The 24,449-nt window shown below is 45.6% G+C and overlaps 1 protein-coding gene and 2 non-coding genes across 8 annotated transcripts in view; all 3 read left to right on the top strand.

Annotated features, from left to right (window-relative positions):
* Positions 1–24,449, top strand: part of atg16l1 (ATG16 autophagy related 16-like 1 (S. cerevisiae)) — a 28,245-nt gene that overhangs the window by 2,002 nt on the left and 1,794 nt on the right. For 3 of the 6 annotated variants that reach the window (XM_054742422.2, XM_054742421.2, XM_054742420.2), the window contains exons 5-14: positions 2,280–2,353; positions 2,442–2,511; positions 2,899–3,080; positions 3,151–3,216; positions 3,302–3,388; positions 3,529–3,588; positions 6,490–6,595; positions 9,566–9,671; positions 12,535–12,605; positions 24,182–24,253. In XM_054742422.2, coding sequence (XP_054598397.1) covers positions 2,280–2,353; positions 2,442–2,511; positions 2,899–3,080; positions 3,151–3,216; positions 3,302–3,388; positions 3,529–3,588; positions 6,490–6,595; positions 9,566–9,671; positions 12,535–12,605; positions 24,182–24,253 — 894 coding nt within the window. The remainder of the gene's footprint in view (positions 1–2,279; positions 2,354–2,441; positions 2,512–2,898; positions 3,081–3,150; positions 3,217–3,301; positions 3,389–3,528; positions 3,589–6,489; positions 6,596–9,565; positions 9,672–12,534; positions 12,606–24,181; positions 24,254–24,449) is intronic. The other 3 variants (XM_054742425.2, XM_054742424.2, XM_054742423.2) reach the window with 3 other exon arrangements.
* Positions 2,557–2,825, top strand: LOC129163998 (small Cajal body-specific RNA 6). The gene has a single exon (XR_008563799.1). It is a non-coding gene; the product is annotated as a small Cajal body-specific RNA 6 (non-coding RNA).
* LOC129163997 (small Cajal body-specific RNA 6) lies at positions 9,721–9,989 on the top strand. The gene has a single exon (XR_008563798.1). It is a non-coding gene; the product is annotated as a small Cajal body-specific RNA 6 (non-coding RNA).

Here is a 24,449-nt window from a genome sequence, read left to right as displayed (position 1 = left end):
GTTCCTACCTCAAGTGGAGGAGTTTAAGTATCTCGGAGTCTTGTTCACGAGTGAGGGTAGGAGGGATCGGGAGATCGACAGGTGGATTGGTTCGGCGTCTGCAGTGATGCGGGCGCTGAGCCGATCTGTCGTGGTGAAGAGGGAGCTGAGCCAGAAAGCCAGGCTCTCGATTTACCGGTCGATCTACGTCCCAATCCTCACCTATGGTCATGAGCTTTGGGTAATGACCGAAAGAACGAGATCGCGGATACAAGCGGCCGAAATGAGTTTCCTCCGTAGGGTGGCCGGGCTCAGCCTTAGAGATAGGGTGAGGAGCTCGGACATTCGGGAGGGACTCGGAGTAGAACCGCTGCTCCTCCGGATCGAAAGGAGCCAGTTGAGGTGGTTCGGACATCTGGTCAGGATGCCTCCTGGACGCCTCCCTGGGGAGGTGTTTTGGGCATGTCCTGCCGGCAGGAGGCCCCCGGGTCGACCCAGGACACGTTGGAGAGGTTACATCTCCAATTTGGTCCGGGAACGCCTTGGGGTCCTGCCAGAGGAGCTGTTGGAGAAGGCCGGGGAGAGGACGGTCTGGAGCTCCCTAGTTGGGATGCTGCCCCTGCGACCCGGATAAGCGGAGGAAGACAACGACGTAAAAGTTTCCTAAATAAGGAACCCTGCGGATTGCATCAAGCCTCTGACTAGTGTCCGTGTCTTTACAGCAATCACCTTTCTAAGCAAGCATGCAGCGAAGTCTGAGACTGAAGTGCTCAGTTAGGAACACGTGGAAGAGTCCCTTTGAGTGGGGGAGTAAGCAAACATTTTGAACACTGCCTTGGTTACATCATTAATGTCTCATCCAGACTTAAAGAGCAAGTCACCCCCTACCAGATTGTTAAGCCTTGGCCACACCGGAGGCGGACGCGTCGTGCCAGAGATTTTGAGAAGACAAGTGGTCACACAGGCCGCGCCGCTGAGCGCTTCTAGGCTAAAGGTCAAAGGTGACAGATCATCTGCTGCTGTGGCCCCCAGACTCTGGAACTCTCTCCTCCTGAGCCTGAGATCAGTGGACTCAGTGGTCTCCTTTAAAAAGCAGCTGAAGACTCACCTGTTCAGGCTTTGGTGGGACCTTCATCATCACCTTACCCTTGTTCTGCTCTCCCCACCTATTCCACCTTCCCCAGGATCCACTGATTTCCCTCTTTCCTATTCACTCTCTCATTCTTTGCATTTTTTTTAATCACAATTGTCTATTTTTGCTTATTTCAAACATTTTTAATAATTTTAAAAATCTTTTTTATATTTTAAATTGTTCTTGTGAAGCGTCTCGTGATTTTTATTTTGAGAGGTGCTGTAGAAAAGCTTTCTTTCTTTCTCTCTCTCTCTCTCTCTCTCTCTCTCTCTCTCTCGCTCTCTCTCTCTCTCTCTCTCTCGCTCTCTCTCTCGCTCTCTCTCTCTCGCTCTCGCTCTCTCTCTCTCTCGCTCGCTCTCTCTCTCGCTCTCTCTCTCTCTCGCTCTCTCTCTAAGTTCGGTCTCAAACTTTTGGAGTGTTCCACTGGTTCCACAGGTTGTGATGTTAACTTGGTTACAACTCACTGTAAATATGTTTTTGACCACTGAAAGAAAGGTTGATCACATCACACCTGTTCTGGCTGCTCTTCACTGGCTGCCTCCTTTTAACTCATTCGCTGCCAGCGTATCTCACTGTTTTTACTTCTTTTTTTTTTTAAGAGTCACAGAATGTTGCGCTAGGATGATTTCGACGCCAAAACTACCAAAACAAAGCAGAGACTCACCTCTTACATCAGGAAGAATCTGCGCGTTTCGAGCGTTATCCGTTCTTTCATAATCCGTTGTTGAATTGTGATCGACGGAAGCTTTTCCGGTTCGCGCCTCACTTTTTTTTTACAGCAGCGGCCCAAAACGATTTCCTAACACATGGATGTTTACTTCCTGATCACGTGACATGTGACGTATGCGGATGATCGGCTTTAGAGCTGAGATGTTTGTTCTCACGGTGCGGGGGCTCGTCCGACGCCCACACAGAAAAAAAAAATGCAAATGACGACTTTAGTCGTCATTGGCAGTGAATGAGTGAATGGTCTTTAAGACTGGCTCCAGCTTATTTGATGGGGTTGGTGCAGCCTTCTGTACCTGCACGAATGGTTCTGTGCTTGGTCCGAAACTCGTTACTGTAACTGTGTTTCTATTTGGTCAAATTATTAGACGTCACAGGAAAATTTTCCATTTCCATTCATGCGACTGGTTCCAGATACCATTAAACTGTTGTGTTTGTGCAGTTGGCTCAGAGTGTCATCGAACTTAACAACCAGATCCAACTGAAGGACAAAGAGATCCAGAGCAACGAAGCGAGGTAAGTGGACGCGCGCACACACACACACACACACACCCCTAATCAGAGGCGAACCACCCACAGCAGCTGATCTTTAATCCCTTTTCAGGATAATAGAATATCAGCAGCAGAGCGACCGCTTGGAAGGAGATTGTCGTGAGCTGAGGACCAGCCTTCAGGTATGTCAGATTCACCTGGAAATGTGGGTTCCAACACCTGAGGAAGGTCGATGATGAGAAGTAAAAGGTCTGATCACCCACAATCCTCTGCTGCCTCTGGCTCCAAGCAGCTTGCTTTCTGATCCCATCATGCTCCAGTGATGCAGCCATGGGCGCAGCAGCTGCTGACACTCAGGATGTGACATCACAGAGAGGCTGCAGTGAGAACCTGCAGCCTCTCTGTGATGGTGATTGACATCCAACACAACCAATCAACACAGAGCGCCAGGCAGAGGAGGAGGAGGGAACTGATCTCGAGTTTTCAACCTGAGAGCTCCAACGGTCATGGTCCAGTCGGCCGACAGGGTTATGTGACCACAGATCACAGATCTCTTTGTTCTCCTGCAGGAACTGGAGCAGGCCAATCAGACGCTAAAAGATGAGTATGATGCTCTCCAGATCACCTTCTCAGCTCTGGAGGAGAAACTGCGTAAGACCACGGAGGACAACCAGGAACTGGTGTCTCGCTGGATGGCTGAGAAGGCTCAGGAGGCCAACCGACTGAATGCAGAGAATGAGAAAGACAGCAGGTCAGGGTTGGGGGTGAGTGTTCGGCTTCTGCAGAGTAGATCTGTGACGTAACAGCTGTTCGTGTTCCAGGCGGAGACAGGCCAAACTGCAGAAGGACCTTGCAGATGCTGCCAAAGAACCACTACCCATCGAACCGTCAGTGACTCGTCTCCGTGTTTCCGTCTCCAACAAGCAGAATCTACAGCTGTGTCTGCATCTTGACTCTGTGTGTCCTCCTCAGGGAGGATGACATCGAGGTCCTAGCTGAGGATGGAGGGAAGGGAACAGGAGAGACCTCCCCCAACCGGCCCATCGGCAGGACTCTCAGGTGAGACTAGACTGCAGGTGGGGTGCTCTGCAAGTTCACTCATAAACAGCACCAGTCTGACAACACAGTCAGCAGAACCACCTGTCCTCCCCGCTGGTCCAGTCTCATCGCTGTCTTACGTCTTTTCTTCTGTCTTTCAGCAGGAAAGCAGGCCAGCAGCCTCCTGGCGGTCTGCTCGACTCCATCTCCAACATGTTTGGGTACGTCCCTGTTTATTCTACACCTGTTCATTCTACACCTGTTTATTCTACACCTGTTTATTCTACACCTGTTCATTCTACACCTGTTTATTCTACACCTGTTTATTCTACACCTGTTCATTCTACACCTGTTTATTCTACACCTGTTTATTCTACACCTGTTTATTCTACACCTGTTTATTCTACACCTGTTTATTCTACACCTGTTTATTCTACACCTGTTCATTCTACACCTGTTTATTCTACACCTGTTCATTCTACACCTGTTTATTCTACACCTGTTTATTCTACACCTGTTCATTCTACACCTGTTTATTCTACACCTGTTCATTCTACACCTGTTCATTCTACACCTGTTTATTCTACACCTGTTTATTCTACACCTGTGTATTCTACACCTGTTCATTCTACACCTGTTCATTCTACACCTGTTTATTCTACACCTGTTTATTCTACACCTGTTCATTCTACACCTGTTCATTCTACACCTGTTCATTCTACACCTGTTCATTCTACACCTGTTTATTCTACACCTGTTCATTCTACACCTGTTCATTCTACACCTGTTCATTCTACACCTGTTTATTCTACACCTGTTTATTCTACACCTGTTTATTCTACACCTGGTCATTCTACACCTGGTCATTCTACACCTGGTCATTCTACACCTGGTCATTCTACACCTGGTCATTCTACACCTGGTCATTCTACACCTGGTCATTCTACACCTGGTCATTCTACACCTGGTCATTCTACACCTGTTTATTCTACACCTGTTTATTCTACACCTGTTCATTCTACACCTGTGGGCCAGTGGCAAGAGCCAGCTGTTTCTGGGAGGGACCTTTTAAAATGGGGCCCACTCAGCAGCCCTCCACACAGTCGTTCCATTCAGGTTGAAATAATTCCAGCTGGAAGGGTTGTCATAGCGGAGCGGTATGTAGGTGTTGGTGGAAATAGGCTGTTAGTCTCCTTGGGCACGAGATGACCATGTGTAACCCAGAGGTGTGACCAAGTCACTGCATTGCAAGTCACAAGTAAGTCACAAGTCTTTCCGGTCAAGTCTCGAGTCAAGTCCAAGTCAAAGACAACCAAGTCCAAGTCGAGTCCAAGTCCTTAACTTTTAATTTTCAAGTCATAATCAAGTCATCTGTCCAACTTCAATTTAACGACAATGATAATAAATAAATCCCAGAAATAAATCTTCTTGAAGCTTAATTAGCTCAAACAAGCAGAAAGTGCAACTGAAACTGGTTTTAAACAACGTGCTGCTGCAGTTAGCAGAACAACTTCTTCCGGCTCTTGGAGAGTACAGATGCTTTTTTCTCCTCTCCTCCCTCCTCTTCCCAAGGCTCTCTGTCCTGTCTTGTGTGCACGGCGCTTCTCTGCATTTTTTCTGGAAACTGGAAATTACTAAAATGGACCTGGTCCGTTGGTCTCAACGCGATTGACAAGATTTTTTCAACGATGAGAACGGGAGAAGGGGCTCCCGAATGCCCCTCTGGGACAGAGCCAGCTGGACATATCATGGACTCCTGGAAACAGCGGAACCTGATCTGCCTCTCCCAACTGTCTGTAGAGGATTCTGAAGATGTTTGGATATTCGTCGTTTTGATGTCGGGATTCCTGCTGTTTGGCCTGAGCGGTTACCTGGCTTACCGGAAAATTTACAAGCTTTCGAAGAATATTGGCTCAATCCCGGAGCTCAGGGATGGAATGCATCGCGCTGTGTGAACTCACAAACTCATATAATTGTCGAGATGATTCGTAAGCTTGGAACTTTGGCTGAGATTCAGGCTCTGTCACAGAAGGTGGATTCCATCAAGGAGCGAGTTGACGGATCAGCACGGATTGGGACTGATTACTTACGCCATTATTGGATCTAGACGGGTTGTAGACCAACAGAACTCTAAGGCAGAGAGGAAATTATTTCTGTCTGTACTCAAAACAATTCTTATCTGAATCTGGTGCCCTTGAAGCCTGTGAGGCTGAAGTGTAAACTCCCCCCTCAGAAGAAATGTGGAATGCTGCTGTTGCTATGGAAACTCTTTCACCCTATCCCAGCCTGGGTGGGACTGTGACCGTTGAAAGCCGTGGAACCGTATCTAGGAGTCACTGTGCTCTCAAACCCATTATCTCCCTCCCCTGTCCAAACGGAGGTGATGAGCGCTGCCCCATGTGGCTGCAGGCACTGAAGTGAGGAGAGTCCCAACCCTACCTCCCCACCTAGTGGACACTTATGTTGTGTAATGTCTGAAGTCTGAGTGCATATCTGTCTGAGGTGTTTTTTTGCATAGCAAAGCTACCATTCTCCTTGGAGGGTAACTCTGAAGTGCCTTTTTTTCCCTCCTCCTGACTCTATCCTCATAAAAACCCTCTTATTTCTATTAAGGTAGTGTGACTCGGGTTGCGAATGACCACAGTCACCAATTCTTGTCACGTGTCTATGTATGCATGTCTGATCTCAGAATTGTGTGTACCGAAACTCTAATTCCCCTCTGGGATTAATAAAGTATTTTTGAATTGAATTTTGAATTTGAACAAGATCCAACCCAGAAGGATTTATGATGTTTGTCCATGTCGTGCCACTTTTGTGCTAAAATATCAAATATGCTCAAGTCATCATCAAGTCAACAGATGCAAGTCAAGTCAAGTCGTAAGACTTTATAGATTTTATCAAGTCAAAAGTCATTAAAATAACGACTCAAGCCAGGTGTATCCCCCCCCCCCCCAAAAAAAAAATCTGCATGTATATAATTTTGACTGAGAACAGAATCTGATTCTGTCTGCAGATGATGGTCAAATCCTGAGCAGCTCCGACATCCCTGCGCCTCCCTTTGTTAGCTTATATTGACTTTAGTCATTGTGTGAGCCTTTTCTCCTGTTCCTCCTCTTCCTCAGCAGACGTCGACCTGCAAACTCCTTCAGCACCTCGCCAGAAACCAGCGAGCCTCCTTCTGGGGTGTGTGCGGAGGTCCGGGTTCCATCCACAGCGCTGCATGTGTTTGTGAGTATTCAGTTCTTCGTCTCAGCTGCTGAGCTGGTAGAACAGGCAGTGATGTCTCATTAAGTAGAGCCTTTAAAGATCAAAGTCACCACGTTACCCCTTCAGAAGTTCTGTAGCGAGTACGGAGCCCATTCGGAGCGATCTGTAAAGGTGTGACGCAGAAGCGCGGTGGCCACTAAGTCACCAGTGGAAAGTAAATCGCAATAATAAATACGGGATGAGAGGAAAACAATTTTATATCAACTGGAAAACTTGGAGACCATGAGGCGTGAATCTTCTCTTGTCTCCCGATAAGATTATTGGGTAAACGATTCGATTCGATATCCCGATGCATCACGATTATTTCTTATTGATTTGTTTTTATCGATAAATAGAAGATGTCAAATAATTGCTTTTTTTTCATTTTTATTTATTTTTATCAAAAACGTAATCGACACAGCCTGCTTCCTCAAAAGCTCTCCGTTCACGACAGGTTAGGACAGAACATTTTTAACATTTAAGAAGATTTAACAAAGTAAAAACCATCTGTTTCCTCGTTCCAACACCACGCCTCAGGCTGAGAAAAACACGCTTCGAAAAAAGTACTGACAACCTACAGGACACATAATGTACCGTAATTTCCGGACTATAGAGCGCACCTCAATATAAGCCGCACCAACAAAAAAAAAAGGGTTTTCTACACACACACGCCGCACTCAAATACAAGCCGCGGCGCAGCAGCCACATGCAGGTCTCCGGCGCATGTACGGCCATAACGTAAGATAATTAGACAGGAAGACGCTACACAGAGGTTTTTCGTTGTTGTTTTTATTCAACAAAACGAGTTTTATAATAATAAAAATGCACACAAAACATGCCTGGTTAGTAAATAAAACACACTTGCCTACCAGAAGAAGTCATTCGCTCTCATCTTCCTCCTGCACACTGAAGCCATTAAAGTCCTCTTCTTCAGTGTCGGAGTTGAACAGCCTCAGAAGAGCTTCGCCACATACCTTTTCTGCGGCGATGTCCGTGTCGCTGTCCGTGTTGCTGTCATCATCCCCGGGTGAAGCTGGCTTGAATGAGTTCTTCCCGCTGCCGACTCCAGCGCCGAACCATGGATTCATTCATGCCAAGCTTACGTGCGGCAGCGCTGTTTCCTTCTTTCGATGGCCTTCACCTTAAATGTGGCATCATATGAACTCATACGTGTAGTTACCACGATGAGGGGGTATGGGTTTGAAACAAATTCTTCGTTGTGCCGGCTGCTTGCATGTGCTAAATTCAAATGAGCATTTTCTTCGATTTCCACTTTTGACTTCCACCTGTTTCACTTTCTGCTAAAGCGCCCCCTAGTGGCAGGTGAAGGAAAATCTCCAGTAAAGCCGCACGGTTCAAAGCATAGGGAAATAGTAGCGGCTTATACTCCGGGAAATACGGTATTAATAAAATACATAATGGGTTCATATATGAGTGTTTAATGTCTCTGAGCAGCTCTAGAGTCAGATATTTATGCCGCAGTTGAAGGGTGTCAGAAATAACACCAAATGAAATGTTTGACTTAGTTTATTTTATTTGAACCCAGCGGTTCGTTTCTGAAATGTTGGAGAATGAATCAAGTTCTGTTTGATGCAGAAAATAATAAAACATAAAACAAATTCTACACTTCCAATAATATTTAATATGTGTGTTTTATTCTTGCTGATAATAACACCAGCAGAAGGCTGTGGGCTGGATTAGGATTAAATTACCCAGCTGATGGATCTCCTTCACAACCAGCTAACTACAAACTTTTCCACTAACCTGTCTTGTGTGACCCTCACCATGTGACCCTCATGTCCATGCTGTCTCTGGAGGAGCAGATAGGAGACAAGACCTCCTGTAACCTAAAATGAACCAAAGCTTCCTCCCAGTTTCTCTTTAAGCTGAATTTAACATCAGTTTATCATCATGAAACAAAAGAATAAAGCGGAATAAAAACTTCAATTTCTCTCTCCTTTTAACTTCTCCGTGTCCCTAAATAAAAGAGACAGAAGATCACGCTGAAGCCGCCGTCATTGACCCCGCCCCCTCCCCAAGACCGGACCTCCCAGCACCACAACACTCGGTCTGACTGAGCGCTTCCAGGAGAAATAATAATTAAATAATGAAAATAATAATGCGTGTTTGGAGGAGCGTCCTCAAATCCTCTCTCTCTCTTGTGTGAGCACACCTCTCTCTCTCTCTCTCTCTCTCTCAGTCGCTGATCGAGCGAGCGAAGCGCGCAGCATGACGACCCGCTCAGTTAACATAATTCACGGCCCAAATCCAACAGAACCGGTCGGGCTGATTCGGCTCCGGTTCGGTCTCAGGTTACAACTCTAGGCTCAGCCCTGCAGAACCACATTAAGGCGGAGGTAAATGTGGAGGACGCTCACTCTGACAGATCTGGACGCTGCACTGGTGCCGCCGTTAAAAAACCAAAACTACGTTCCACTATAATCGATGATGGCGTACTCTTCTACGATGCAGAATCGTTTTTGTCCGCATCCTGATGCATCGATTATTTGATTATTGTCCTCAGCTCTACTACATAGACTAGTCACTCATTTTAGACCATGAATCTGTTTCCGTGGTTTTCCGGTCTCTTTGTTTTAAACTATGGTTGCAGCTACTAAAGCAGAGGTGCCCAATCCTGGTCCTGGTCGGGTTTTAGAATTAACCCTGCTTCTGCACACCTGATTTCAATCAGCTGGTGATCAGCAGGCTTCTGCAGATGAGCTGCTGCACAGGTGATTCAACCAGTGACTCAGGTGTGGGAGCTGAGAAACCCCACAACCTTCTAGCAGCCCTCCGGGACCGGGACTGGGCGCCCCTGCGCTCAAGTATCTGTGATGAAACTGCTTTCAGTTGCAGGTTTGGGTGGATTTCTGTTTTAATGCTAATAAAACCTCCTAAAGTTAACTTATGAACCAAATCTGTACATTTAAACCTGCTCCTGTGTTCCACCAGGACGCCCACGATGGTGAGGTGAACGCTGTGAGGTTCAGTCCCGGCTCTCGTCTCCTAGCAACAGGGGGCATGGACCGCAGGGTGAAACTCTGGGAGGTGGTTGCAGGTGAGTGACACCTGCGTACACGCTGGTACAGGAACTAACACTCGATGAAGGTCAGTGATGAGAAGTAAAAGGTCTGATTACCCACAATCCTCCGCTGCCTCTGGCTCCCAGCAGCCTGCTTTCTCATCCCATCATGCTCCAGTGATGCAGCCATGGGCCCAGCAGCTGCTGACACTCAGGATGTGACATCACCGAGAGGCTGAAGTGAGACCCCACAGCCTCTCTGTGGTGGAGGCTGACATCCAACACAACCAATCAGGATGGAGCATCAGGCAGAGGAGGAGGAGGGAACTGATCTCAAGTTTTCAACCTGAGACCTTCATTTCAGGGACAATTAGAGCTCTGGCTGTTCCACGTTGACCCGTCTGTGGCGGCTGGGCAGGAATCTGGGATCGCTGATTCCCAGTATTAGAAACTGGCTGAATGTGGAGTGTCGCCTCTCCGGTGGGTGGAAGGTGAAGAGCAGCACCAACGAGAGACTCGCCTCTCGTCATAGCTTAGAACCCAACTCCTGCGCTGAACCCTGGCGGTGTAGGTATTTGCTGAGCGTCCGCTCTCCAGTAAGCAAGAGGGACTCCTCGCTTCGGCTACAAGCGGACCTGTTAGCTCCACCGCCAGATTTAGAGGTTAAAGGTCAAGTTCACGGAGACCATTTTTACTCACCTTTTTAGATTTTTGTTCTTAACCCGCTGGGGTCCATGGACGCGTATCCTCGTCTTTAGAACAGGTCTGATTTGGGACGCTGTAGCAGCAAGACTCCGCCTCCCTGAGTTTCGGTTTCAGTTCAGCTTTAAAAAGGAGAATATAACCTACACCCCAGTTTTTAAATTGTGTTAATAGGCAACATAAAAGCGGAGTTGTACTAAACTAAAAAACGACCTATTTTTAGACAATCTGATAACTTGTCAAAACAGCAGTTTAGTAATCCGTGAGGGAATGTGCTCGTGAACATAAAACAACCACAAAAACATGAGATCCTTTTGCTGTTGGTGGACGTCTCACATATGCAACTGATAAAAAGTATCATTATGTAGCTGAGAGAGAGGAAGGCCGCACGAGTAACGAGATGTGCGCAAAAAGGAGCCGCTTCGCGGGGACAGGAGTGGTGCGAACAGAGTAACAACAAACAATTAGACAGATATTGTCGGTAAACTTCATATTTTGGAGCGATCCGGACAGATATATCGTCTCTGCAGTTTAGTAGGCTTTTATTAGGCTTTAATAAAGGATGATGAGAAGGATAAATGTCCACCAGGCAGTTCAGATAGTACGTCTGTTTTTTGAACTAGAAGCAGAGGAAGTGGACGGAGACTCGCAGCCGGAGTCTGAGGCAAATAGCGAGGATGTTGATGTCGATGTGGCAGATCCATCCTTCCTCATAGAAGAGTTGGGTCATGATGAGGTAGAGGATGAAGGCAGAGATCCAGCTCCTCGGAGATCCAACAAGAGGAGTGGGCGGCGCCGTGCAGCTGACAGAGCCACACCGAAATGCATGTACATTATTGCCAAATTAATAAAATAAGTATAAATTCAGATCGTCCCAGTTGTCCTGAAAAAGATGATACCCCCTAAGGCAATATTTATTGTTTTTATTAGAAAATACAAAAGAAATACCAAAATGAGTCAAAAACGGTGATTTACGCCCTGGACCCCAGAGGGCTAATAATTGTTTAAAAAAATTGTTATTTGCTATATTCATATTTTTTATAAATGTACAATCTAGATTACCATTCTAAATTATAAAAAACATTCGTCATAAATGTTTGTTGGTTTCACAGTAAAATAAGCAACTTTTTTCCTATTCAGATTTTATGTTTTTGAGTGATTTAAGGTCTAATATGCAACCTCTTTATGCCCAAATGTAAAAAATAAGTATAAATTCATAAAGTCCAGGTTGTGCTGAAAAGATTGATGCCACATAAGGCAGTGGTTGTGGCTTTTATTTTGGAAATACAAAGGAAAACTCGTCAAAAACGGCAAGTTACACCCTGGACCCCAGAGGGTTGAGCACCTCGTGATTTTTATCTCGAGTCACTCTGAGTTTCACCTGCAGGCCGGACGTCTCTCACCCTCATTTCCCAGATTAGCTTCTGATAGAAAATGGACGGTGAAACTCTCGCATTAGAAAAGCCCGACAGATCCACGTCACGCTGTTGCGTAACATTCACGGACTCGCCTGTCTTGGCTCACGACGGAGAGGCTGGTGTTGGTTTAGCGTCCAGGAGAGCTAGTATAAGCTAATCGGTAGCAGTAGCAACTCCGCAGCTCAGCAGAACTCCTCCAGGCTTGTTATTTGTGAAGATTAAACATCAACGAAAAGCAAACTGAGTTGCTTTGCTGTTATCCAATCAGAGGAGAGATGTTTGAAAATCAGGAAAGAAGAATCCAAATCGTGTCATCTTCTGCTTGGCCCTCGCTCTGGTAGTCTCGGTGCTCGTTCATCTTAACCTCCACTACGTCCTGAGGAGCTGTCGGTTCAACATGCAGGCGGCAAAGTCATGTTAAAGTGTCTGATGCTGTAACACACATGCCGATCCGACGATGAATGGTGATTGGACAGAACATTGTCTCACTTCTAGTTCCTGAAACGAGAGCGCCAGAGCTTTTTTTCCCCCCACAGAGATCAACTCGGGGCTTTCATTTCTGCCAGAGATGCTGCAGACGTGTTGGTGTGAAGAATTTGATGGATAGATGGTTAAAGTACAATTTAAGCTAGAGTGACTTATGCAGCACTGTAGCTTTCGGTGATGGAACAGATGCTGGCTCATTACCGTACGATAAGGAAGCAGAGTACGCTAACGGGCAGTAAAAATGCGTCGGCAGCTGTTTCTCAGAACAATTCTGTGTTTCTGTGTGAGTCCAGGCCGCTGTGAGCCCAAAGGAGCGCTGACCGGCAGCAACGCAGGAATCACCAGCATCGAGTTCGACAGCGCTGTAAGTCTCCGCTCCTGCTGAGTCACATGGTCCAAGGCTTATGAGTCGAGCACCGATACATCAATAGCACTGTTTAGCTTCAGAGAACCAGGAGGAAGGGCAAAATGATTCTAGTTTGTTTATAACTGCAGATTCTAACCCAAACACCAGAACCAGAACTGGACTTTTCATGCCAGATCATCGACATATCAATATTGGACAATGGGTTTCCATAGACTCCAATAACACGTTTTTGAGGCTAAATGGGAGGTGGCCACCACGGCCATTTTGACCGTGTCACAGGTTCCGTCAAGCCCAGACAATTCCACAAAAGGGAAGAGAGGTGGAGCTGAGGGTGGGGCTGTAAGGCTGGGATCAACTGACGACACCCGGTCGAACTAGCTACAAGCTAACCCAAAGCTAACGCGGAGGTGGCAGCTAAACTAACGGAGGTAGCAACCTAGCTACAACCGGAGTTAACTGTGCACAACACCAGAGCTTCTGAGTCAGAGATACGCCGGGCTGACCGCTGGGTAAAACCGGGTGGAAAGGTTTCCATCCCAGAGCTCCACAAGCCGTCTCCCGCGCAGCAGACAGAAGCCGCGATCAGACAGAGATGCGCCGAGCTGCGGGGAGGGGAGAACGGGTGGAAAACATCGGTCTCCCGAGAGCTCCACAAGCCGATAGTGGGAACCCAGCTCCACCAACATGTTATATTTCAACCCATTTTCTAAAGTGCAGCATTGTGTTAAATGCACTGGGTTTTACCCTATTACATTTAAATTTCATGGTTAAACAGTACATGTTAAAATCTAAGCTCAGCTCGGCAGTGACCTAAAATACATAAATATAATTTTACTTACTGAAAAAAATGAAGTGGAGCCTCCTTGGACGCTCTATTAGTGCAATTAATGCCACAGCAAGTCATTTTGTCCAACAATTGCACAAAAATATCCAAAAAAGAATACACAAACACAGAGACTCAAAATCCCGGAGCAGTTTCCAGGCCAGACCGAGGCTCTGCTGAGGCCTTTCCCCGGAGCTAGCTCTGTGGTCACGTGGGTCTGATGCTCATTAATTATACAGAATTTTAGGCTTTTAATACACTTAAACAGAAGAGTGAGAAAAAAATTCACCCCCCTCAGAGTTGTCATGAGTGTAAACCAGATCATTTAAACCAAAAACATGTTTTGGTACCAGGCTGTAAACATGTTTATTTCTGCTGTGAAATTGGTATTTTTAACATGGGAGTCAATGAGGATTTGCTCGCTTCTGATGTCGCGTGCCCGTCCCATTTACCGGTTCCTTTGAAAACCCAGTTCCGTTAGAACTTATGAGACGGTGCATCCATCAGGGTTCGGGGGTGTATCGACGAGTATAATCGTACCAGACCCGGGTTTGGACTACCTAATTAGAATCTTGCCTTTTATTTTAAAGGTGAAATGACTTGCACGAATAGCCAGCCCCAGAGTACTACACTTCTTTTAAACTCGTTACCTTTTGGTTAAGATACTAGAGAGAAGTCTGGAGGCAAGCCAAGCCTCTCAGCAATTATTTGGGTTACCCGGAATTAATTGCGCCTCTAACAGCTTATGTGGGAGGTTGGTAACTATAAAATGATTTATGCTAGTTGATCAGGCTATCATAAGTTTATCAATTTATTTATTAATCCAACCTTCCAGCTGATTAGAGACTTTTTCAACCTGCAATCAGAGCCAAAATAACCTCGAATATTTTGCTTTTATCGCCCTTAAGACAACTCGTTACTCGCAAGGAGGGGAAAGTTAAAACTTCCCTTATCTTAAGGTTTCTTTATATTATTCTGTTATAAACTGTAAAGTAAGTCCTGATAATTCAGAGACCGATCTTCGACATGCTTACCTCTGTGCAATTATGGCCAGGGCCCCAAACGTGAAGCTTTAGAGAAAACCTGAAAGAATCAGGATTATGTTTCTTTTTCAAAAAAGTTCTATTACAAAATCAAAATACAAAAAATGGGTAAAGTGAAAAACAACTGCTATCCCCCACGGAGGAATTAGTTCAAAATGATTAAATAAGAGTTAGTTTACACCAGCTCCTGTCTTCTCAGAATCTCCCCAAGAACCAAGCCCTGCTCGATCTGAGCTGCATCCTTTTATATCATTTCTGAGACTGCTCTAAACAATGTAAGAGTCACAAGTCATTCTCTCCTGACAGTTTAGGTCAAGGGGTCATTTACCAGATACACTTTTTTAGCTCTACATAAGACATTTGGTATCATTTTCACTACATGCAGTATTCACATGAGGGCACAAAAGTTACATGCTGCACTCCTGGAATGAGAGCACAGGTCATAAATCTTCATGTTGGTAGCAAATTGTAGATCTTCCTCCAGCATTCCTGAGAGCTTCTGGGTCCAGTTGGACTTTCCTCACTCCATGCCAGTCCTTCTTTTCCCGCCAGAGGTGGAGTTAGGTGCGGGCCCAGGGGTGTGTCCATGGGTGGATCCAGAGAAGACAGCCTGTCTTTTGACCCTTTGCCTAGTTCTGTCCTCACCAGCAAGTCCTGAACTATTGTCCTCTTGACCCTTGTGTGACCCTTGTCTCTGACCACTGTTTCTAAGCCTTGACCGATTGCTCGGACTTGCAACATCCCCCATGGGGACGAACTGAGGCAAAGGACCATAAAAAGATAGAGCAGCAATGCAAGCCTTCATAAATCTAGCATCCATCTCACTCAGGAACGGCTGAACACACAGACACCTAACTGTGGCCTCCACATCAACCCTCATTCTCATCATAATGCCATCATCAGCTACGGGTAAGCACAAGGTCCCTTTGCGGGTTGTTACATAACCTTTAAACTGCTTTCTCCCATCTGTGGGATCTTCACCCAAGAAGAATAAAGATAAATCCATCACCGGAGCTTCTCCACGTGGAAGCGATCCCATCATTTGAGGTGGGAAGCTGGCGCTGAAAACCAAAACATGATTTTCCGTATCCAACAAAGGTGCGGTCCCAAAAGAGTCACAGACTTCTGGGCCGAACCATCCAGTCTTTACAGACAAAATATTCATAAACTGAAAGCAATCTATAATCTTGCCTTGACAAACAAAGTAACACCCCTTCTGGGATTTAATCCTCCATCTCATTTCTCTCCCAGGTGCAATTCGGACAGGGGAAGGAATGCCTGCTGGCTCACTACTTAGACAGACCATAGGGATTTCACGTATCACATCAGGACACGGGACGCATGTCGAAGCTGCCGTCATTACTGATACAACCTCTTCAGCCACGTCAGATGAGGGCGCCGTTGTCAGCTCCTCGTCGTGGGCCTTCTCAAGCAGGGCATGTACTCCCGGGGAGGACAACATTAGTATGTCGTCTTCCTGATCAGTCTCCCGCTTGAATCCCTTTTCCATTTGGTCTGGACGTACTGAATAAACCTGCAAGACACGCAGCGTTTATTCATCGTAGCATGTTCACACTGGAGCCCGATCGTCTTAGTCTGAGGCAATCCATCCCTCCCGCGATTCACGGTGCACAAATAGTGTGTGCCATTCAGAGAGAAAACAGTTGATGGACCTGTGGAGGGGATTAATCCCTCTATGATATTCTGCCGAATCGAGTCCATCTGGAAGGAACATAAAATATGTTCCACATGAGATATATAACTCATTCCATGAAGCAGTAAGTAACTGCATTACTGCATAAACACTTCTTAATTATAGGAGAAAATAAATCATCAGAAGCTGCAGGAAGAACCACACTACAATTCCTATCTGCAGGCATAGTTTTACAACAATAATCCTCACAACAAGTGTACACCAGTTATGAAATGTCTACAACATCCTAAAGACAAACTGGATAAAATAGTTACAAAATCCTGACATACCTCCAGATTCAGAGCGTCAATCAGCTCAGATTCAGGGTGAGTTTGATGAGCCATTTGTTCACCTCAAGTTACAGACTGACAGTTAAGGAGCAAGTGACACGCGGTGCAGAGAGGCCTGCACTTAAACAGGAGCAACAAGAAGGGGGGCTAATGCTCCCTCTACCTTGACACCTCTCTTCCCATCTTATCTGGATCTACCAGGTCCTTTTTCCTTTCTCCTAACAGCTTTCTTCCTGTCAACTGCCACTTGTTGTTTTTACAGGCCAAAATCATACCGATTATTATACCAATGCGTAATATTTCCTGTTTGCCAGGAACTTAAACTACTGTCTTTGGTCTGAAAACACCCAAATTCGATTCTACGAGGCCACCACCTTTCTATCTTTATCACTTTGAAAGTGGTGAAGTTGTGTCCCCATTCTAAATTATTTCTAAGGCAATATTTGTAAACCCACAACTCTACTTCACCTGAAGTTTGATTTAAGATTTTCTTTTTCCTTAATATTATCTGACAAGATCGATCAAGCTCTGTGGATCCTGTCTGATCCATTAAGACTGCCATATACTCCGCCCATGGGCCGGTCTCACCACACTCCGTGTCATTCTTCTCCTCCTGCTCTGCTGCAGAAAATGATGTCACGGAGGGTGTAGCCATGATCCGGTCAAATCCATTTTCTCCACAGGGCAAGCGCAGGCAACCAGTTTTGTTCCCTGTTACACTACAAATCTTGAATCCAATCTGTGTTGCTATCATGCAGGTGGTTATATTCTCATTAAAATCTTCTTTGGGCCATAACAGCTTAATTTTGGATACATTCCAATTCCCTACTAATTGTTGCGGTCCTCCGTGAGTTATGTTATATGTCACCGAGGACACATGATACGTTCGGAGATATACATGTACCCCATATGCAATCGCTATACTTAATCCTATGAGGCTAAATTCGAAAAGGATAAAAAAGGCCCATTTAATCCATTTTATTATCCAATTCTTTCCTTTCGGAATATTCACATTTTTCTTTTTAACTTTGGGGTCAACTCCCGCCGGAGTTGCATACCTGACCACTTTTCGTTTTCTGCTGCTTTCCCTCTTATGCTTCTGAGGAGACAACATCTGCAAGACAGAAGCATAAAAATCAGCAGGAAATGAAAGCGCCCTGCTCTAGTTAGTTAGAGTCAGATTGGAGACCAGCCTTCTACGAGACATTCTAGTGTGAGCAGTCCCATAAATCTTAGGCCAATATGCCTCTCCTCTCCGGGTGGTCACTATGTTAACAGCCGAGCTGCAAACGCGACCCGACAGGTCTATTACCTCTATCAAAGTTAACTGATAAGGCATGAACTTACGCTCCGCCCCTGGTCCCAGACTCTTCAGCTCAACCAGGTATGATGTAACACGCTTACGCATCCCTGGGGGCTCCTGAACAGACAATCCTGTATGCCAGTCCAGAGTCCCTGACAGATAAGTTCCCCATCTGTCGTCTTTATACTCTTGAGTTACCCCAATCTGTGTACCTGTTTCCCATGCATCAGCCAGCGTACCAAATTGCTGTCCTAATATTAAGCTCTTAATAGACTCAAATTTGGACCGAGCCTGAAGCTCTTCCAGTCCTTTTTCTCTGGTCTTGAGCTTGAACACAAATGGATAAGCCTCCACCCATAAATCTTTAACCGGCTTCACCAGGCTAGGATTCCTGAGCAGCTCTCCTACAAAAAACATACTTGGCTGGCTTGTCGGTAAGCAGGTAGTCAAAACACCATTCTTCGTGAAACAGCACCCATCTTTGATTTCACCTCTGTGGGTGCATTCACAGACCTGCCAGGAGATGATGCCTGGATTATTCCTCAAGCAGGTTCCGCAAAAACATATTTTAATGGGAGCAGACAGCTCCACTGCACCTGTATGCAAGTCTGTTCCTCTCTCCAGGTGAGTGGGCTTCTGCTCCCGGAGCCCCGACCATTTAATTAGGGTGCACAGAGATCCGCATATCACGCATGTGCCCGGCTTCAAGCCTCCCCATTGCGCGTAACGATACGCATTTGCAGATTCTATGAAGCCCGGAAACATAGCCACTTTACAATCTTTAACACAATCCCCCTTCGTTAGCAAAATTAGGCCCGTAGCACCTGGGATCTTACAAGTCATTTCTTCACTAGATTTTGGCCCAGCCATGACCTTTAATCAAGTAATTAATTTAAAAAAAATTTATTTATTTATTTATTTATTTTTTCAATTAATTACTTTTATTTTTCAGAGTTATTTTATAACTTGATGAGGGTGAACGCGCAAACCAGTGTCAGTTAAAACCACGTTCCCAGTTACGTCTTTTATTATAAAGGGACCACTTACGTTATGCTTAATGCAATCTCCTTTTCGAACCGGTCCTCTTTTGACCCAAATTCTTTCACCTTTCTGTAACACAGAGACGTGTTCCGGGTTAATTTTTTCTCTCAGTTCTTTTCAGCTTCGTCCTATTAAGGATCACATTTAGTTCTGAAACTCCCTCCGGTGTATCCCATCGGGAACTCAGGTTAGTCAGGATGTGATTTTTTATTGTCCTAACTGCTCTTTCTGCTATTCCGTTAGTGTGGGACTCGTATGGGATAGAAAAATTGTGTCTTATCCCCCTTGATTCAAGCAGACAAGAAACTTTGTCATTCTTAAATTCAGGTCCTCCATCCGAACGGAGTGACTCACACGTGAGGGGCAGGTGTAGAGATAAGGCCATGCTGACCGTATTTCCTGTGACACGTTTCAGCGGTATTATCTTGCTCTGATCACCTGGTCCATTATCTTTGATTACCAAAAAGAACTTATGTCCGTTCACTCCTCTAGAGGCACATTCACCAACATCCGTGCTGAAATGCACCCCCGGCACATCACACATGATGGGCAAATGGTCATAAATCACGGGTTGAGCCCCTCCTTTTACTTTACACGACTCACACGTTGCTTTTACTCGTGCTGTTAGTTCTTTCAGCTTTGGTACAGAAATATTTTCTTTTTTGAAAATCTCACGCAACCGTAATACTCCTACGTGTCCGTAATTTTTATGCGCAAATGTCACCAGCTCTTCATCAGCAGCAGCGCTCCTGTTCTGTAAAAACGCTGTGGGTAGAAACAAAGCGCGAGCTTGTACTAATTCATCCACTTCTGCGTTTCCGATCTCATCCTCGCTTTTTCCATTTGTATGGCTATTTACATGTGTCACCTGAATCTGTAATTTTTTCTTATAACACGATACTAAAGTCCACAAGTCAGCGTGTTCCAATCTCTCTCCATCAGTTTTCTGGAAATCTTTAGCTTCCCAAAATGCTAAATGATCATCCAGCCCGTCTTTAACGTATTTAGAGTCTGTGACCAATCTTACTGATCTAAGCTTCAGCTTACACGCGTCAGCGAGCGCCATGACAACGGCCGTCAATTCTGCAGTTTGAGCGGATCCGACAGTCTGTCCAGCTTGTTGATATTTCCTGTCCTTTAGCAGTCTCACAAACCCCCACTTACAGAAGTCTGCATCTGCTGTTTTCTTATATCCATCAGTGTAGTAAACTGCCTCTGGTTTTATGGCTTTAACAACCTCTTTCCTGTCAGGCTTAAGTTTTGTTTCTCCTTCCACGTGAATCTGCGGGTTTGCCAATATGGGGAATATTCCTGTTCTAGGATTCTCTCTTTAGGCATTGAATTAAGCTGTCCTCCCTGCGGAGTGCTTCGGTTTACATCTAAAGGTTGGGAGGGGCTGCACGGCGAGTAGCAGTGAGTTTTCACTGCCGAATCTCTAGCCATACATCCACCTCGATAAAAATCATATCCTTGGCCTAAATAAGCATGCTTAAAAGGTTGCCCCCATCCTGGTTGCAACATGACTTCTTCCCTACTTTTTGCTGCTTGAATTGCTGAAGCCGTGAAGCCATCTACAGGGTACCAGTCTGGAAAAAGATTTTCTGCTTCTTCTCCTGCATAATTCTGGTCTCCCTCTGTCTTAATTGCAAACTGGCCTCGTCCTGGTTCTGGAACCGGTCTAACTGGGCCTATGTTAGGAGGTGCCTGAGGGTCATAATATTTCATCTGTACTGGACGGCTTTTCTTATTTAGTCCTCTAATGCCATAAACTATAGGATTTGTCTCATCTCCTTTTTCTGCTCTCTGGGGTTGTTGCTCTACATTTTCTCTGTTCTCACCTTGCTCATGGGCTGTAACTGGGGATAACCAACTCACTTTTTCAGGTGTTTTGCCTCCAGGGATCCGAGTGCTGCATTTTTGTTGGGATCCGCATTCTGACCTGAGCTTCCCTTTGGGTGTGCCACGCACCACCAGTTGGGAACCCTGTTCTTCCTCCGATTCAGCCTCACTCTCGCTGCTTCTGTCTCTGGCCTCAAACCAATGTTTGACTTTCTTCTCTACTCGCGGCAAGGCTGACTTATCCACTAAAATTACGACCGGGATGTCTCCTAGCCTGCTAGAGGCTTCGGAATAAATCACTAAACCTGCGCCATATGCTTCATTTATCCGACACACCTGGGGTTTGTTATTAAGCTTAAACACTAGCCGTCGCGCTCCTAAATCCAAGGCTTCTGACACCACCCGCTCCCAAGCTTGGTGAAAAGAGATGTCGGGATTATGAGGGTCTACGTTAATTATGGAAATCGCGCTGACACGACCTTCCAGATTCCCTAATTGCTTGTCTAAGAGAGTAGTAATTTCTCCAGCTTCGTAATTACGATCTACCAGCGGGATCATAGAACTTCTGCTTTCTGCCCCTAAAAGTCTCCTCAGAGAACTTAAAGAGGACGTAGTACTGGCAGAACTTTGTGGATCTTTCAGAAAGATCAACACATCTTCTTCTCGGATCTCCGCATCTATTTTCTCGCCTGACAAAATTATCACCGGTTCTTGACCTATCATAACATGATTCGGAGGAGCCGCGGGACTATGCGGTTCTAACGGGGGAAAAGGAATTGGGTTTGGAGTCCTTTCAGCCCCTGACCGTCTCTGAGTCTCGTCTTTGTCCCACGCAGCAACATGCTGTTCAGTGGGCGGTCTCTCCGCTCCTCTCATGGGCACCTGAGAAGGGGTTTGTACATGTAGAAACGGGTTCCACTGCGCCGGCCGAACCGCGTCAGGCGGGTTCGGTGGGGGTGGAGGAAATCCGCTCTCGGAACCGGGGCTCACAGGGAATTCCCCGCGGAGCGCTGGATACAAAGGGGGCGCGGTCGGAACCGATTGGACTCCATCCCAGGAGGCCGACATTTCGACTGCAGCTCTTCTCCGGTACATTTCCGCTTGGAGCTCCGTGATCCCCAGTCGGTTACATAACGCCTGTCTCATTTGAATTGCCTCATTTTTGCTTCTAGATAAGAAGTAAATTGTTCTACTATTAGCCCGTTGAACCACGAACTCCGCCATAGCAGAGTACATCGCTCCCTGATCACATCGGTACTGCCCGACTCCAAATGGAGTGAGAACTAAAGGTTCCGGTCCAGTTGGTATTTGCTCAAGCAATCCCAGAAGGATCTCATATTGCTCACCCGTGGGGAGTTTCGCTGGATTTTCCCAACAACACCACGCTATCTGATTAAAAACAGGATCATTTTGTTGTTCTGCTAGAATCACCAAATCACCCACTAACGGAAATAAATGATTATTCTTTACATGAGTTTCAGCATTCGGACAGCGCTCCGCTGCGGCTTGAGCCGTTCCGGCCTCGTTCTGAAAGCTCCGGTTACAGGATACTGCTAAAACGCTTTGTGGTTCACCTTGAAATGTCGCTATTTCTCCGGTGACAAATCTCACATTAAGGAGAACATTTTCCGGTTTCACCGTTAAAGATCTATCTGCCATGGCTGGTTGAAAGTTTCTCTTTTTTATTATTTGTTTTATTTTTATTCGTTTTCACGTCTTATTCTTTATTCTTACTCTTTATTCCTTTTTATTTTTTGCCTAGCTTTTATCCTTGGCTTTTCTTACGTCGGAAAGCCGTGATTTCTTTATACCTCTTTGAGTTAATCGTCCGTTCTCCCAAATTTCTTTCCTTTTCGAGAAATTGGTGCGGTTTTCACTCCAAGGTTATAAGCTTATCAGGTCCATGGTGCGTAAGCTTTTATCAGCCTAAAAGACATAGTTCTACGTTGAATAGTCCGGTATCTAATATTTGAACCTTCGCCGATTAGCCCCACGTTGCAGGCGCCATGTCGCGTGCCCGTCCCATTTACCGGTTCCTTTAAAACCCAGTTCCGTTAGAACTTATGAGACGGTGCATCCATCAGGGTTCGGGGGTGTATCGACGAGTATAATCGTACCAGACCCGGGTTTGGACTACCTAATTAGAATCTTGTCTTTTATTTTAAAGGTGAAATGACTTGCACGAATAGCCAGCCCCAGAGTACTACACTTCTTTTAAACTCGTTACCTTTTGGTTAAGATACTAGAGAGAAGTCTGGAGGCAAGCCAAGCCTCTCAGCAATTGTTTGGGTTACCCGGAATTAATTGCGCCTCTAACAGCTTATGTGGGAGGTTGGTAACTATAAAATGATTTATGCTAGTTGATCAGGCTATCATAAGTTTATCAATTTATTTATTAATCCAACCTTCCAGCTGATTAGAGACTTTTTCAACCTGCAATCAGAGCCAAAATAACCTCGAATATTTTGCTTTTATCGCCCTTAAGACAACTCGTTACTCGCAAGGAGGGGAAAGTTAAAACTTCCCTTATCTTAAGGTTTCTTTATATTATTCTGTTATAAACTGTAAAGTAAGTCCTGATAATTCAGAGACCGATCTTCGACATGCTTACCTCTGTGCAATTATGGCCAGGGCCCCAAACGTGAAGCTTTAGAGAAAACCTGAAAGAATCAGGATTATGTTTCTTTTTCAAAAAAGGTTTATTACAAAATCAAAATACAAAAATTGGGTAAAGTGAAAAACAACTGCTATCCCCCACGGAGGAATTAGTTCAAAATGATTAAATAAGAGTTAGTTTACACTAGCTCTTGTCTTCTCAGAATCTCCCCAAGAACCAAGCCCTGCTCGATCTGAGCTGCATCCTTTTATATCATTTCTGAGACTGCTCTAAACAATGTAAGAGTCACAAGTCATTCTCTCCTGACAGTTTAGGTCAAGGGGTCATTTACCAGATACACTTTTTTAGCTCTACATAAGACATTTGGTATCATTTTCAATACATGCAGTATTCACATGAGGGCACAAAAGTTACATTCTGCACTCCTGGAATGAGAGCACAGGTCATAAATTTTCATGTTGGTAGCAAATTGTAGATCTTCCTCCAGCATTCCTGAGAGCTTCTGGGTCCAGTTGGACTTTCCTCACTCCATGCCAGTCCTTCTTTTCCCGCCAGAGGTGGAGTTAGGTGCGGGCCCAGGGGTGTGTCCATGGGTGGATCCAGAGAAGACAGCCTGTCTTTTGACCCTTTGCCTAGTTCTGTCCTCACCAGCAAGTCCTGAACTATTGTCCTCTTGACCCTTGTGTGACCCTTGTCTCTGACCACTGTTTCTAAGCCTTGACCGATTGCTCGGACTTGCAACACTGACACCAGCCCCTAGTGGATGAGGGTGGAACTGCAATTTTTGGTACTTCCGGGTTGGCCTCAATTTTTGGGCCGCATTGTGGAGGCTTGTGTCAGATTAAAAGAACGAACCCTCCCTGGTGTGTAGAACTGGTGTTCTACCTTGTTTGGTTACCTGTTTGCTACCTGTGTGTGTCTTAGGGCTCGTTCCTGCTGGCTGCTTCCAATGACTTTGCCAGTCGGATCTGGACTGTGGATGACTACAGACTAAGGGTGAGTCAGATTAGTTAATCTAAGCAGCTCAGTTGATTTTTAAGGAAAGGCTCAATCTGGTTTTATTTCTGAGGTTTAATAAAGGATAACTCATCCTCTCTGGGGAACGAGGTCACAAATCCTGAACACGGAAGTGCAGATTTTTCTAAACCAGGAAACTAAACTACAGGCAAAATAATCCCAGACCAGATTGTCT

Source organism: Nothobranchius furzeri, chromosome 13 (genome assembly GCF_043380555.1).
Source record: "Nothobranchius furzeri strain GRZ-AD chromosome 13, NfurGRZ-RIMD1, whole genome shotgun sequence".
Classification (NCBI taxonomy): Eukaryota; Metazoa; Chordata; class Actinopteri; order Cyprinodontiformes; family Nothobranchiidae; genus Nothobranchius; species Nothobranchius furzeri.
Note: the sequence above shows the minus strand (reverse complement) of the source record. Positions and strands in the feature narration are given on the sequence as shown.